General features: G+C 29.6%; 1 protein-coding gene across 2 annotated transcripts in view; it reads left to right on the top strand.

The window, feature by feature from the left end:
• Positions 1-12,846, top strand: part of LOC119678368 (octopamine receptor Oamb) — a 107,510-nt gene extending 94,664 nt beyond the window's left edge. The window contains exon 7 of one of the 2 annotated variants that reach the window (XM_038090157.1): positions 11,644-12,846. In XM_038090157.1, coding sequence (XP_037946085.1) covers positions 11,644-12,569 — 926 coding nt within the window. In that variant the 3' untranslated portion in view covers positions 12,570-12,846. Of the gene's footprint in view, positions 1-3,489; positions 4,859-11,643 lie in introns of those variants that run through there. The other variant, XM_038090159.1, reaches the window with a different exon arrangement.
• Positions 12,847-17,118: the final 4,272 nt, after the last annotated feature.

The following is a 17,118-nucleotide window of genomic DNA, read 5'->3' as shown; positions in this document are numbered from 1 at the left end:
GAAACAATATCAGTGATGAAATATACAATACATGAGACTAGTATAGAAAACTCTTAAAATACTGAAGGTACAAAAATTTTAACTTATAAAATTATACAACTATTCACATAACTATTCACAACATTTCCTCTGTTCATTTATATATATGATTCATATTAAAGTATTTATAAAATATATTTAATATGTTAAAAATAGATCTCAGATAGTTGCATTCAAACAATTAAAAAACAAAAGAATTCGATTCCTTTTTTAAATAATAGTCAAATATGTTTCTTACCAAAGCACCCTTTACTTAAGCTAGCTATAATCGCTGTATTAATACAAATTCGTTATGATTTCATATTCATATGATACAGAATATGATTTCATATTCTAGAAAACTGATTCTATTTAAATGACAATATAATAAAATTGTAAATTGCATTGAAAATAAGTACATGTAAATAACATAAATACTCACACACACATATCCAAAAACTGGTCACAAACAGAGCTGTGCAGTAATGATTATATTTGTAATTAGATTACATTCAATTATAAATTATTGTGTAATTTAATTCATAATTGAATTTTCAGATTATATGTGTAATTTAATTGAAAACCTCAATTACGAATTACAGTATAATCGTAATTTGTAATTTAGTTTCTAAATTACAGGCACAATTGAAATTGAAAATTCAAATTTCAAATTACGTGTAATTTGCTAAAGTAATCTAGAGAAGAAGAAGCATTGAAACTTCTGAAAGATGATAAACGAATCGAAACTATGGTTGAATTTTGGGTAATAAGTGGTTTGCATTTTGTTTGCGCTGACATTCATAGTCTCTTGTTGGGTTGCTTGTTTTTGCTTTTTACATTTGGTGTGTAGAAGTGTTCCATTAGAACTTCAAAGCAGATCAAGAGGCAGAAAAATTTTTTCTTTTGTACGCAAACCGAAATGTGAATATGTTGCATTTTTGCTTTTTTTTCATGAAGTGAAAATTCAACCATAGTTTCGATTCGTTTATCATCTTTCAGAAGTTTCAATGCTTCTTCTTCTCTAGATTACTTTAGCAAATTACACGTAATTTGAAATTTGAATTTTCAATTTCAATTGTGCCTGTAATTTAGAAACTAAATTACAAATTACGATTATACTGTAATTCGTAATTGAGGTTTTCAATTAAATTACACATATAATCTGAAAATTCAATTCTCAATTATAATTATTCTGTAATTGTAATTTAATTTGTAATTTAATTGATTTTGCACAGCTCTGGTCACAAAACACTTAAAACCCACATATTTTTAAAAGTGTTGAAAGAGTTTCTAATCAGATGTTAATATCGTAAACGAGGACTACCCAAAGCACGTCCCACGGACCAAATGTGGCCCGCGGCTAATATATGTGCGACCCGCGACATGTTTCTAATCTACTACAATTACGCAAATTCTTCTTTAATTATTTTTGGTAAAATTACATTATTTTTTTTTTATAGTATGAATTCAAAGGAATAAATTGATAAAACTAAATTTAATATTATCACATTATTTTAATTTTTTTCCAAAAAACCATGGACTTTCTACAGCCCTCCAATTTGCACGGTAATTTGTATCGACCCGTGAACATGACTGGGTTAGACAGCCTTGTTATAGACGATATCGTTAATAAGGGAAGAAATGTAAAATAAATATATATATTTGTATACAATTAAAACTACACACTTTAGAAAATTATAATTTATAATAAACACAAATTTATTCGCATTTATAGAGATAAAGTGCTAAGTGTATTGAAAAACATTAAGGAGTATCTTTTCTGAGTGTAAGAGCTTAGAAGACGTTAACAGTAATTTTATTTGTAAAAACACAAATTGGATAAATTCAAACACAAAATTTTAATAAAAATTTTTAACAAAATTCTATATTATTATATTTGTATGTGTATGTATTTATAATAAGTAATTTATTTGTTATGAAAGTTTTACACAAATCTTGATGTTTATCTACAATATTTTATTATATTATACAAATTTGTTGTTAATTTAAATTGTTTTGTGTACGTGTGAGTGTAACTTTCAATTGGTTTCTTTATATGTAAATTTCTAACTTTGTGACTGTAACTAACTAACAAACCCAAAAAAGGACTTGAAGATGCCAATCAATCGCATTGTGTCCTTTTTTTCATAATATAAATATTTGTGTCTGCAATTAGTTTTCGTCTTTTAAGTATTTGGTAAAAAAGAAAATTATTTGCTATTGGCGGTGTTTTCAAAATTATAATAAAATAATGCAATGACTTTTTTATTCAAGTATACATTTTTAAATATTTATATTTTTCACTTTTTATATACTACATAAATAATTTTAAAATAAATTAGATTTGAAAAAAAATATTTTATACAAAAATTAACCATACCTTTTAGCCCTTTTGCATGATTATTCAAAAGTAATTTTTCTTAATATTACAATTTAGTTATATAAATAAATAATTTTTTAAATTTAAATAATTAAATTTGTAATTATTCTATTGTTGGAAACCTCATTTCCGCATATAAGTAAAATAGAAATTTTATAAATCCTGCATTAATTTGTAAAGACCCTTGAAAATAGTTAATAATTATATACAACAAGTCAGTTTTGTAAATACATCATTTTAACCAATGTTATTTAAATATACCGAATTTCTTTTTCCAAAAATATTATCAAAAATTTTGATCCGAAATTAATTAAAATTCTTACCCCATATATCTCCAATCAACCCAATGTAACCCAATATATAAAATAGCAAAATGTGTATATATATATATTATAACTGATATATATATGTATATGTATATAAGTAACAAAAGTATTTTAGACTACCATGAAAAAACTATAGTATATAAAAGCTTCTTTAGCTGTTCAAATTCTTTTCAATAGACCAATGTTGGATCTTGTTTTCAACGTTGGATTTTGAACTTTATCATTTCCAGAAGTTTTCAATCTTCATACTGTCTTTCTATGTATTATGACTTTAGTTTTGTAATACTTCAATCCCAAATTCATGGAATATTAATATGAAGACTTCTGATTGTACAGAATTTAATCGGGTTTATCATTTATACACAATAATGTTAAGAAAAACACCAATCGGATTATATTGGGTAAATATTTACACCCATGTTAAAGTCATTTTTACAACTCTTAATAATTATTATATATACCCTTATAGTAAATTTCATCCCAATAGCAAATCTTTCATTTTTAATTAAAACTTTTTCTCTGACTTTCCATTTTTATAAACACCAAATTGATACTTGCATTCACATTTTTGTAATTAATTTGTATTTTTGTATATAAACTTAAATCAGTAATTTTTTGATATTTTCCTAATGGAATGCATCACTTATAGTCACCATCAAACTTTACTGAATAATGTTAACTATCACATTTGAAAAACCTAAATCCAAAAAAAAAAAATTAATTTAATTTAAATTGCCACAAAATGCGACTTCCAAATAATTACAGGCAGCGGCAGCGAGTCTGGTAATAATCGCATGGACGATTCACGTCTTGTGTTGCGCATACATCGTGGTCGACCTTGCAGCACGCCACAGCGTACGCCACTCTCCGTACACTCAATGTCCTCCACACTTAGTGTGAATAGCAATGGCGATGAGGCAACATTTCCACTGCAACACAACGCTTCCCATTTCAATACACCGAAACGTACTACTTCGATGCGTGTCAATCGACAGCGACATGAAAAGATTGCTATTAAGGTATCGTATCCATCATCGGAGAACGTACTCGAAATGCCCGCTTCATTACCGACATCACCACCGCCTTGTGCCATGGTCACCACTGCCAGCATTAATCACAACAAAACACCATTGCATTATAATAGACGCGCTTCATTCAAATCAAGTCTTCTTGAAATCGGCGAAACAACGTTCAACGTAGATGCGGCTAATGTGCACAACCAGCGCGATATAGAGTCAGCTACTCCATCACCAAAGGACAAGAAGCGCGCTGGTAAGCGCAGCGTTAAAATACAAGTTAAACGATTTCGCATGGAAACTAAAGCTGCAAAGACTTTGGCTATTGTTGTTGGCGGTTTCATAGTCTGCTGGCTACCCTTCTTTACCATGTATTTAATTCGGGCTTTCTGCAAGGAGTGCATTGGACCTACTGTGTTTTCAGTACTCTTTTGGCTTGGCTATTGCAACTCCGCTATAAATCCAATCGTATACGCGCTATTCTCAAATGAATTTCGCATTGCTTTCAAGCGCATTGTATGTCGTTGTGTGTGTACACGCAGTGGCTTCCGTGCCTCCGAAAATTTCCAAATGATAGCAGCACGTGCTTTAATGGCACCGGCCACCTTCCATAAAACTATTTCGGGCTGCTCTGATGACGGCGATGGCGTAGATTTTAGCTGACTAATGTGTGACTTCGATAGTCCACTACAGCGTACCATTTCAGTGACCTCGCAAACGAGCAAAAAACGAACAAGTGAACGGCGAGGTGGCTTCTGTAAAGGACGAAATATATAAATAAATAGACGCAGAGACCAGGATAGTGAGCCAATACTTATATGTAATAAATATTTATTTAATCTCTTTGTAAAAAATTACTTAATTTTATTATTTATATCTTTTATATATTTTCATAGTTTTTTATATTTTTTATAAAAGCTCTACTCTCAACACCTGACACATGGGTCGGTCTGTGAGTGCGTTCATATTATAGTTTTTAAGTTTCATGTAAAGGTGTATATGTGTAAATGGTATAAAAAAGACCCACATTAAATACTCATAAACTATTAAATTATCTATTTAATAATCTATTATTGTGTGTATAAAACGAAAAACAATTCTGCTGTCACTTTGAACTGCTAAACGTTGTTGTAACTATGGCAATAATTTTATATATTATCGAAATATATTGTACGATACAAGTCATGTTATTAGTACTGATATAAAAATACATAATATATTAAGCATTTTTAATAAAAATAAATTTGTAAGCTCTAATAGACTCTCAAACAAAAAAAACAAAAAATACAGATTCAAATTCCATTAACACTTGACTGACCTTTCTAAATGGAACGTTGTGTGACGTTTGTCATTTTATATGTAAACATTTTCTTTCAGGTATTAAAAATAATTCAAATAGAATAAATTATTTATAATGTTCATATTTGAAACAAAGTATTAAATGGAAAATATTGTTAAATGAAGACAAACAAGCAGATAAAGTACAGTAGCTATATGTAATTGTTTATTAATTATTTAATTATTTATTAATTATTAAGTAGTTGTAAGTGTATGTAAACAGTACAGGATTGAATACTATTTATTTTGTTTTGAAAACAATATAATTAACGTGTTTAAACTGCTGGGAATTTGTAAATAAACTGAAAATATTTATTAACTTTATTTCAATTAGTTATAAATATACGTATTAAGGCGTCAGGGCACTTATTATGTATAAGAACATATATTGAAGGACACAGTATATTTTGGTGTTGGAATTTAGCAACCAGATTTCTTGCACCAAGACCAAATAACTGACTATTGAAATAAAAAATATACACTTATTATATATAAGAACATATATTGAAGGATACAGTATATCGGTGTTCGACTTTGGCAACCAGATTTCTTGCACCAAGACCAAATAACTGACTATTGATATAGATGATATACACTTATTATATATAAGAACATATATTAAAGGATACAGTATATCGGTGTTCGACTTTGGCAACCAGATTTCTTGAACCAAGACCAAATAACTGACTATTGATATAGATGATATACACTTATTATATATTAGAACATATATTGAAGGATACAGTATATTTTGGTGTTGGAATTTGGCAACCAGATTTCTTGAACCAAGACCAAATAACTGGCTATTGAAATAGAAAATATTTTATTGTCCTAACAAATGCATCCGTTAATCAGAGTTAGGCTTAGTTTGCAAACTTTAAGAAGTTCACTTCATTTTTGCTTAAATTCTGCATACTGTAAGAAAATCTCTTATCCTACATTATCCTACCAAAGCAGATATATGTAAAACTTTAGATTTTAGTACTTTAGAATACGTCAACTAATCTAATTTCCCTAAATACATACCTGGATTGGTCAATTAGGGTTTAATAAAAGTATTCTGTTGTGCATTTTGTTATCAAATCAATTTAAGATATCGACAATATAAATGCAATTAATTCTGTTTTCACTAATCATTTAGTAATAGTTTATCATATTCAATTTAACTCAAATGCAATTCTTTAAAAATTATTTTTTCATTAATATTACTAAGTTTTGCAATAATATTTGACAAACAAAGTTACAAAACCGTAACTTTTATTCAATTTGAATCAGTATAAAACAATTATAATCGAGCAAACAGAGACGAAAAAATCTATCAAAAAGTTTCTTTTATAAACATAAACATAAACGCCAAAACCTATTAACTTAACCACTACTAAACTTTTTTATTAATCAAAGGGAATTAGAGAACCAAAGCCAAACGATACTAAAGTCAATATTGGTCAAACTTGCTTACATAAGCCGAAAATAAAGGATAAACTACTGACAAATTGTCACAAGCCAAGCAGATAGGCAACATCAAGTTTTTTGATGAATTGTGTAGGATATACAAACACAAACACACAACATATAATCAAATATGCAAATATAAAGATATATGGAGAGATTTATTTATAGAGATGTATGACAGACTTCACAGGGATATTTGTATACAATTGATTGACATACGTACATATACTTTTAGTTACTTAAAAGCTTATCACGCAACCACAAACCAATTCATTTTATACTAATAAGCATAAAGGATAAATTCAAGGACTTGCATTGCTTTCCAGCTACTCGTACTACCTTTTCAAGGATTTGTGTAGCGCCTCGGTTAATACACTAGCAACCATATTTCAAAGTGCTTATTTGTATTGGAAATTATTGGTAAAACTTTCACTTTTCATATGTCAACTATAAACGTTACTCATACGCAGTGGGGCCAAGGTTTACATGTGAGTCTAAGCGTCAGAAAATGTTGTGTTTGCTATTGCGGTTCTTTGAGCATACACTAGGCGTCTAGCACGAAAATTATATAAATGTAATAAACAATATTTGCTTCCATATATTCTATCTCTCTCAGTATTTATAAGCATTTGATGAAGGGAAACATTTGATGGGGAAACAATTTATTTGATGGAATTCCCTAAAGCGTATTTTGTGTATTTTGTGGGCACATATATGCGTTTGTATTTTCACATTTCTAACTTTTCTGTTTACCGTTATTTGATTTTCTATTTTATATTTTTGTCTGAAAGTTCTATTTTCAAAAGACCACAAAAAATACTTCGCCATTGTGTACAATCATTTGAGTCACGCACAGTTTTTGATATAAATTCTTACGAAGATTCATTCAACTCCAAGTATTTTAAGTATCATTGAAAAATTTATTTTTTTTTATTTTTGGACATTTCATCAATGGAGTCTGAGTAATATGGTAGTACTCATAAATGAAAAAGTGTACATACACACATATATTAGCAATCGATTGCTTCAAATCACTCATATCGATTATTATTATCTGTCTGCTTCATTTTGTTTTACTACGAAATAAAATTGTTTACAGTTTCATTAAAAAAACCGCTTAACTTAATTCTAATTCAACTATTTTGTGGGGAAAATTTCCATCATAATGAACTACTTAGAATTTCTATGAATTCGTTACTCCATAATACAAACATTGTGACTGCAATTCAAAATGTTAATCTGCGATCAAAAAAATGTTCTTGATCAAACATCAATGCCTATAAAAGAATATTGTATTGTAGTTAAAAATTAATTCTTATAAACTTATTTGTTAAGTTTTTTCATCTTGAATATCAATCTGCTCCTACATGTAGAACTGATGATCCATACAGTCATCCTGTCTTGAGGTAAAATCACAAATATTTATATTATTCTTGACTCAGTATAAAATAAATTCTTTAGGTCATAATACCATATTTAATCAACAATGAGTTATTTATCGATATATCGATTGTTCACAATGTTGTTCTAGAAAAACTAAACACACAATGCACTGAGATTTTAAGATCTGTTGAATCATCTCATGCTTTACTTTTTTTTCTTTTTATTTTTCAAAACCCACAGATTTCATTGTTGACGATTTGCAATTAATGTATATAAGAGTTTAATCTATAATGTTCTGTTTGAACATTGTCTTTATGTTAACTTAGATTATAGTCCCTAACAAGCGAATGTGATAAGTACGACATGTTACTCTCACGTAATCTTTCTCACTTTTCGGCTGCTAGAACTGAAAAAATTGGTAAAAAACTCTGCGAGGACAGTTTTTCAAATACAAAATGTTTAAGCTACAATTCAAATTAAGCCCCAACCTTAGACAGACAGCTCGGTGTAGCACAGGATATAGCTTTTACCAAGCTTGGTTGAGTTCCTTTAAGCAGATTCAGATCAAAATATCAAAGGAAATTGTTTAGAAAATACTCTTGTGTTCTGTGACTTGTTATCACAATGTAAAAGAGTTATTTTCACCGACATCTGTTTAATTATTTACCTACGGTGATAGCTTAAAATGTTTGATTTATTTAATTTTAGTTTTTATTTGAAATGTCGTTTAAATCACATGTCACTTTATTAAAACTGCGATCTCTTTAATGCCATCTTTAATTGCTTAATTAAATTATTTATCAAAACTCAAATTCAATCAGAAAAGTTATAAGCGAATTCAAACTTTTCCCACCAATTTTATAACAGAAAAGAAGTAAAAGCAAAAGTTTAGAACTTACGAAGTTCAAAAACTTAAATTGAACTTACCAAAACTTCTCAAAACTTGTTGATTTTTGTTTTTATGAAAATTTATTCCTCACAACATAGAATATAAATATGAAATTGGAATAATTTACCAAGAAATATGCAAATTATGAATCAATTACAAGGAAATAAGCAAAATTTAATCATAATTAAATTCGTAAGATGTAGGTTAAATGATCCTATCCAGTTCAGCGAAATATTCCGATTGAATTTGTTTCTGTAGTCGCTTAAAAGCTGTTGTTGTCCTTCATCACTAGAACAAAATTCTTAAAGCTCATTTCACCAAAATTATGTTGAACTAGACAATTTTGTTAAAAGTTTGTATTGTGCTCTGCATGATAAAACCAGCCCAGCAGTCACTAGTAATGTCTCCTAGGGAATCCTCTTCAGCCCTGTTAACGCCGCATTCATGCTTGGGCTTGATACAATTTTCTAGCTCTTTATACGTTAATTAGGAACTGATGCCTTTTCAGGATGTATTATTAACGTTTCTCTTATCTCATTTTCATTCCATTTATTTACGTGAATTTTCTTCGTTTTCCTTCTTTTGATTTCATTAAAAATTTTCTTTTGCCGCATGGCAAACAGTTCGCTTGTGTCTTCCATCATCATGCAATACTGATGAGCACATTTGTGTAGCTTTTGTTATTTGTCTGCAGATAATTCAATAAGATACTATGAAATTGATACTTCTTCACAGAAGAAGACATACGCAGAATTCAGTTGAGGCACGGAGTCAGCCTTCTGTTTTCAGTTTTCATTCGGCAATTGATATGGAGCATAAATCGTGACTTGATTTATATTAGTGGCAATTAATGGAAAATATATTAGAACAGTTTGAATGCTGAAGGAAAGCTAAATAACCTACTCTAACTTTAGTTTTATAACACATTGCAACTTTTTTCAAAGTATTTTTTATCACATACATAAATTGTTTACACCGAAATAAATTTACAAATATCCTGATATGTTAAGTAAATTAAAGGAATTTATACCTTTTTATCTATTTTTCATTTTATCAAAACAAAAATTGTACAGATCTATATTGGACTCTAATTATCATTTAATATTTTTACCAATATCCTTCGTTATCAGAAAACATAAATATATAAATTATTTAGCTTAGACTAAACACGATGAGGGATTAACTTTTTAAATCAATTCACCCGAGTTTTGACTATAAAGAATATATATAATACAGTCAATTGTGGTCACACTTCAGATAGATGCTTTCAGTAGACGCGTTCAGTAGACCTTAGATGTTATTGTCCAAAACATATTTCGAAATGAAACAAATTTTTTTTTTCTGAATTAGTATCATTTATTTATTCAATAGTGTTACGTGCTAGAATTCACTTACATTATTAACGTAATTATTATTAATCACTCAATCGAATTAACTTCAAATCTAGCAGTTAGAATGTGAACAATCTGTTCAACACATATAACGATAGTTTGAAAAACTCTAATAGGCAGACAGAAACTATAATTTGAAGGATATCTTTATATTATATATGAACTTTAAATAATTAAAGCTTCCATAACTCCATGTCGTCCTTTTGGTTTTGTTTATTGCCTTAACTTAAGAATAACTTTATTATTTTTTCATATTTTATTAAAAGACTAAATTAAAAGTGCTTAGAAAGAGATTGTCAAGTCCTTCTAACAGCAATTGAAAAGTGATTCATTGGGAAGGGAAGAAAGAAGGACTTTTGCTACTTCGAAACCAAAGAAGAAATGTTTAAATTTTCCTTGCTTTAACTTGAATTCACCAAAAATTGTGAAAGTACTTTCAAATGCATTTTTAGTCAAAGGAAAGACTCTACTTGTGTTTAAATGAAATGAATCCATCCTTTTGAAAACCTGTCGAAAAGTATAAATTATTGCATTTTTGTTTAAAATTTACAGCATCAGCTATGTTAAAATATCTTGAAACTTTGAGAAGTAAGTCAAACACATTCGAAAAATATCTGAAGAGATTATAACTGACAGTATGAAAGTCAGTATGAAAATTAAAATTTATGCTGGTATATATTTAATCACTATTCTCAATTAAATTCATTTCAATTAAAAGCATATCATCAGGTGTTGTACATATTTTCCTTTGCTGGTAAAATTCAGTTAAAATATTTCCAAAGGATGATTTTAAGGATTTTAATTTATTTTTCCAAATCAATTAGTTTTCTTCAAAGAATTAATGAATTTGCAGATTATTTTGACCATTTAAGTGATTGAAAAGAGAAAGATAGTTTTAAATTCTTAATAAATAAAATAAATTTCAATAAATAACAGTAATTTAATTCTATTAAATACACTCTATTCATATTATTTTGTTTTCAAGTGTAGCCGCAATGTTCTTAAAAGCAGTTTTGCCCCACATAGGCTTGAAATGTATTAATTATTTAATAAAAGTACGTACATATATGCGTACAAAAACAAAAACGTACGTGTCTAAAACTTTTCCAAAAGTTTTGTGAACCCCTCATGAAAATGTCTATTTTTGACTTCATCGCTAAACGAACATAAATGACTGTAATTCGTGTGTATTTAAGCAACTCCTGTATAACATTCTGTGGTATGTGCCTTCTCAAAATAATATAATATAGAATTTTATGAAAGATGCCTTTCAAAATATGTTAACATTCATTTAAAGTAGTTAAAGTAAGCAATACCGATAAATACAATTGATTTATTTGGAAAGAACTAAAGTTAGTTGTTATATGGCAGCAATACGTTATTTGCTCATACGTCATACATAAATGATTATATTTTTCATTTACATACCTTTGTTTTCCCTTCCATTTAGGCTCCAAAGGTATTGGTTCGCGTTTTGAAGAGCAGCGTCTTACACTGCGTATACACCGTGGTCGTGGCTCTAATCAACATGATTCTACACATAGCAATGGCAGCACGCAAAGCACCACAACCACATTGGGTACACCGTCACCGGAACGTCTCTCGAAATATGCAACGCGTCGCACTCATCATCATGACAAAATAAAAATTTCCGTGTCGTATCCATCGACTGAGAATATCAATGAATTAGCTAACGAAACCGCGGCACATGAACATCGCCCTTCCAATACGGGCAATGTGTTATTCGCTGTACACTATAATACAGCGAATGGGCGTGAAACCACTGAAACGCAACTTTTTCGTAAACATCATAGTAATAATTGTTACTTGCAAGTGGGCAAAAGCATGACTGACATATCGCGTCGGCAATCGAACACTAGCGACTGTGGCAATCAATCACAGGAGCAGTCACAAAATCGACCCAACAAAAAAATGGGGCGACGTAATATCAAAGCGCAAGTGAAACGTTTTCGCATGGAAACGAAAGCAGCAAAAACTCTAGCAATCATTGTAGGCCTCTTCATTTTATGCTGGTTACCATTTTTCACCATATATATTATACGACCCTTCTGTCAGGATTGTATAGATCCATTACTTTTCTCAGTACTCTTTTGGTTGGGCTACTGTAATTCAGCTGTAAATCCTATGATCTATGCACTATTTTCAAAGGATTTTCGTTTTGCATTCAAACGCATTATATGTCGGTGTTTCTGCTCCAAACAAAGCGTATCATTGAAAACCTCACGACGTGGTTCAGATATGTCCGCTATAAGAATACGTGCACGAACACCTAGCATAACGCCGAGCGCAGCAACTCATTCATTTGGTGACGAGAGCGAAATGCACCACTCAGAGATGAGCAACGATCCCAGGTGACGTTCGTTTGGACCCAGCTCAAGCTCAACTAGTAGCTTAGGGGTCCGAAAATCTAGTTTAAAAGTTCCTGTATATGAGATATGCCATCCGCTAGTTATGGAATCGCCTGCCTACTCCTATACTGCAAGCTGCGGCAAGAGCGGAAATGGCAAGAGTGTGAGAACGCAATTGTAGCCACAAAGGCGTACAGTTTTATTTAAGACAAGGGGTAGTGCTATACGCTTAAAACAGTTCGTCAATAAGAGTACGATAGTGTAAAGTAGTATACATATTTAAATTGTTATATAAGAAGATATTACAATGTATAAATTAAATAGATATCTCTAACTGTTTTATTAATTTTATATTATGAATTTAAAAAAAACTAAATATAATTGCAAAATTGAATAGATATTGTAAATAATATAAAACTATGAATTAAATTGCTCGTCACTGAATTCTATGAATAATAACACATATGAATTATTACAAATCTTAATCGTAACCAAAGTTAAGTCAAGAAGGAACTGTGCATTTCTCATCCATACATCAAGCACAACAAATATGCTCTTATAATAGATAGTTACTTATACAAATTGTTAAGTTTGATATTTTTTAAATATTTACGTATGTAGTTAAATATAAAAGCAGATAACTGATACAGTACAAAACGATTTAATACAGATAAAATCAATTTTTCCTCAGGTTTTCCAAGAATTGTAGATCCACTCCTCTTCAGAGCTAAACATACACACAATCTACTCTTTGATATCTCCTGGAATGCGTGTTTACCAGCTCTCGAAGAAAGGACAGCAGAACACCTAATGTGTCTGTGTCCAGGTTTGACCAGAACTATGCTTAAGTTTCTAGGGACCCCCTTCTTCAACACACTCGGCAATATCTCTAGCATTAGCACCAGCCAGATTCTTGCCTTTATAAATGCCTCTGGCTGGTTTTCTGGCTCTCTACTACCCACTATTACGCGATTTTGTGGATTCAAAACGGCTTTTTGAGCTAATTTAGAATTCGTTTCTCCCTCCACCGCAACTTACTAACCATCATAAACCGCAAAGATCGTCTGTGTTAAATAACAGCCGCTTACAAAGAATGAGGATTTTCTATAAAAGCATAACAAAATAATCGAGGTTATTGGTAGGAAAGGTTATCAAACCGCTGTTTTAAGCGTAGAGTTATATATTGATTGTATTTATGCAAGGTGATGAACTCTAATGAGTCAAGCTAGTAATAACTACTTGTGCAGAAACCAAACCTTCTTAATTGTGAAGATTGAATTTGTTAGTGTAATAATTTTTGTTTTTGTTCTAACAAAACTAAATTCAATGAAAAGCCACAAATAGATATTTATAATATTTTGTTCAAATAAATAAACAAATTTGTGTAATTCACAGAAATATATCAATCCTGTTCGTATTCGAAAATCGCAAATAGTCTGAATACTCGAATATAAGAAATAGTTGAGATTGAAATAATTTGAATGATTCGAACTATTCAGTTATTCGTTTTCTATCAAAAATGTTATTAAGAAAAATAAAAAATATCTGTGAATAAAAGTGCGAGCATGTTTAATATAAATATGATATGATTTCTATATCGAAAAAATTATATTTTGTTTTAAGAAACTAGATATTAAAATGTAAAATTAAAAAAAATTTTAAAAAATATTAAAACTATGCTTATCTCTTGCTGAATATTTCTAATTCCATACATTAATTTTCTTCCAAAAATATATATATATATATACATATTATAAATGAGAGTTGTACCTTGATTTAATGTAATTTATATAAATTTAAAAAAAATTAACTAAGATTAGAAATATGTATTCAATGAAATAAAACTTAAAAACGCATTTTATGTATTCAAAACCACCTACTAAAGTCTTTAAAGTTACTCACAGTTACGCTCAATATATTAAAGCAAATTTGATAAAAAATTGAAAAATGCAGCTGAAGTTAATTAAATATTTCAAAAATAAATTAAATAAATAAATTAAAAATTCACAAAAAGTGCTTATATTTTAAAAAAATTTTAATATATGTTTATTTGTAAAATGTTTCCAACAAAATAATTTTAATGGTAATAAATATAAAAATAAGTAATTAAAAACTTTTACAATATTTATGTATAAAAATATGTTTGTATATGTATGTGTGTGTAAAAAATATATTTATGTATATGAAAATTGCCAATTGTAAATAAAATTAATTATTTATAAGCATTAAATGCGTCAAATGCGTTAAACATATTTTTAATATTTTAAAATAATTTCTATAAAAATTCCATTAAATAATAATAAAAAATAAATGTATAATAGTGAAAAATAAAAAATAATAAAGTTCATTGAATTTCCAGTTTAAAAAAATTGAACGTTAATGCGTTTTACTTGAAATCACTTTAAACTTCTAATTTATTTCATTTAACACGAAAGCAGCATTAATGAGGCAAGAGTAATGGTATACAATACCAACAACAAAAATAGAAACAGGTGGCATCACAAAAAAGCACGGTTTATAAAACTACAACAAAACTTAGCGATTATCAGTGGCAATTCTGCTTTGTATTGTGTAAGTGAAGGCTATAATCCGCTGTAATGTAAACGCCATAATTAACGGAAGGTTTAAGCTGTACTGTTAAAAAAATAATGGCGTAAAAACAAAGAGAAATTTATAATTAACAGCAATTACTGAAGTACACTAATAAAAAAAACTGTATGGATAGTATAAAAAAATTACAGAATTATTAACTTTCCTGAAACAGTTAATATAATTGCTACTTAAAGCTGCAACAACAGCAACAGGACTGTAGTATTGCATATATGTATAGTATATCTAGTGACGATGCAGTTTATTATAATAATTGATTAATGACGATAAATCGCATAAAATATTGATTTTTGTAATGAACTTACCTCAATATTAATTGAATAGTTTGAAAAGCTATCTGAAAATGTCATTAGAAAATTGTGTCCAATAATATATTGCTACAATTCTAAAATCATAGAATAATGTTAATGTAAAGTATTAGTTTACATAGTAGGACAACAGCAGAATACATTTTGTGTCACTGTGACAGGCGCACCAGACTCAGACTTCGGTACTTATCCACTGCCCATCTACTTATAACGGAATTAGGCAACATCTCTTCAAAGCACATAATGGCGTTCTTAACTGCAACTCGTCTATAGAACTAAAGTTATGTCATAAAGATATGTCATAATAATCCTCAAAGGATGCAGTGACGTGGTGACAAGTTTCCAACCCGTTTTAAAATCTAAATCTTATCTAATCTAAGACAACTATATGAAAATCTAAATCGATATCATTTTTACCACAAATGTTCTCCTTTTAAGCATATATCCAATTCAAATACATAGTTCCAAATTGAAGTACATATTCATAAGAAAACAAAAAAAATGTTCTAACGAAAACATGGTTGAATGGAAAGTTTATATGGCTCCCTCTATTAGATCCACGCCTACATAAATATTAGCATAGTATATTCTATGTTGAGTGTAACACAATGTACAGATAAATACTAGTATTAAAATATTATTAAAATAACATCTAAAATAACATTTTACAATGTAATTCTTGTAAGACTCAAAACGTTGCTTTATTTTGTTTAATATGGTCAGGACTCTTTCAAAAGATTTTAAACCGATTATTCAAAATAATTTTGTGTTTAAATGAAATTACAAATTACGCTTTAAATAAATGAGTACGTAAAGCACTACTGTTACTTACACTACTGATATGCCAACTATTAATGTTAGAAAATTCGTCGCCTTACCCACTGCCAAAACTTATCACAAAGAAATGTTTAGCAACATGTGCAACATGGAGCAGTGATAGCTTCTCACAGTTACACCGAAAACGAAAAGGAACCAAACCAAATGTAAAATTTTAAGCGAACACAAACTTAAGCAGGAAAGCTACGCTTACAAATTATGCTCCGCTGTGAAATTTAGTGGCACATTCGGTGACAGACGCCACCAGATACCAACAGTCGCTGCAGTCACTTTAGGATGATTGTGAAATTATTGCAACACCACGTTAAGTAGCTGCTAACTAGAGCTGGCAGCAATTTAACCATAATGCAGTAACTGTTGTGTTAACTTGTTAAGGACGCTCAACGCTGAACAGTTGTCGGGAAAATTCTTCACATCAACTAACACACATTGAGCGTTTCTGTGTCAGGAATGGCTTCTGCAGGACACACATACTCAGGCACAAATTCTTCCAATTCAGATGGTGGAAAATCCGGATTCATGCTCTGTCATCGCGAAACAATAAATGAAATGTAACCGAGAAGGTGTTACCGTTGCCAGCAAATTTTCATTTTCACTGAGTGCGCATCGACTTAAAGTGGTAGCGTATCATTTCATTGCCCCACATGTGTGCATTTATTAAGGATATCTCTCACGTCATTCCCGGAATTACACATTAAAGTATTCGATTTCTATTTTACATATAAAGTACTCGTCATTTTATTCCCACCAAATCTTTAAACATTTTACTTTGACTATTGTACCGCAGCAGCCATGTTAAGA

The sequence above is a fragment of the Teleopsis dalmanni genome, chromosome 2 (assembly GCF_002237135.1).
Source record: "Teleopsis dalmanni isolate 2A chromosome 2, ASM223713v2, whole genome shotgun sequence".
NCBI lineage: Eukaryota > Metazoa > Arthropoda > Insecta > Diptera > Diopsidae > Teleopsis > Teleopsis dalmanni.
Note: the sequence above shows the minus strand (reverse complement) of the source record. Positions and strands in the feature narration are given on the sequence as shown.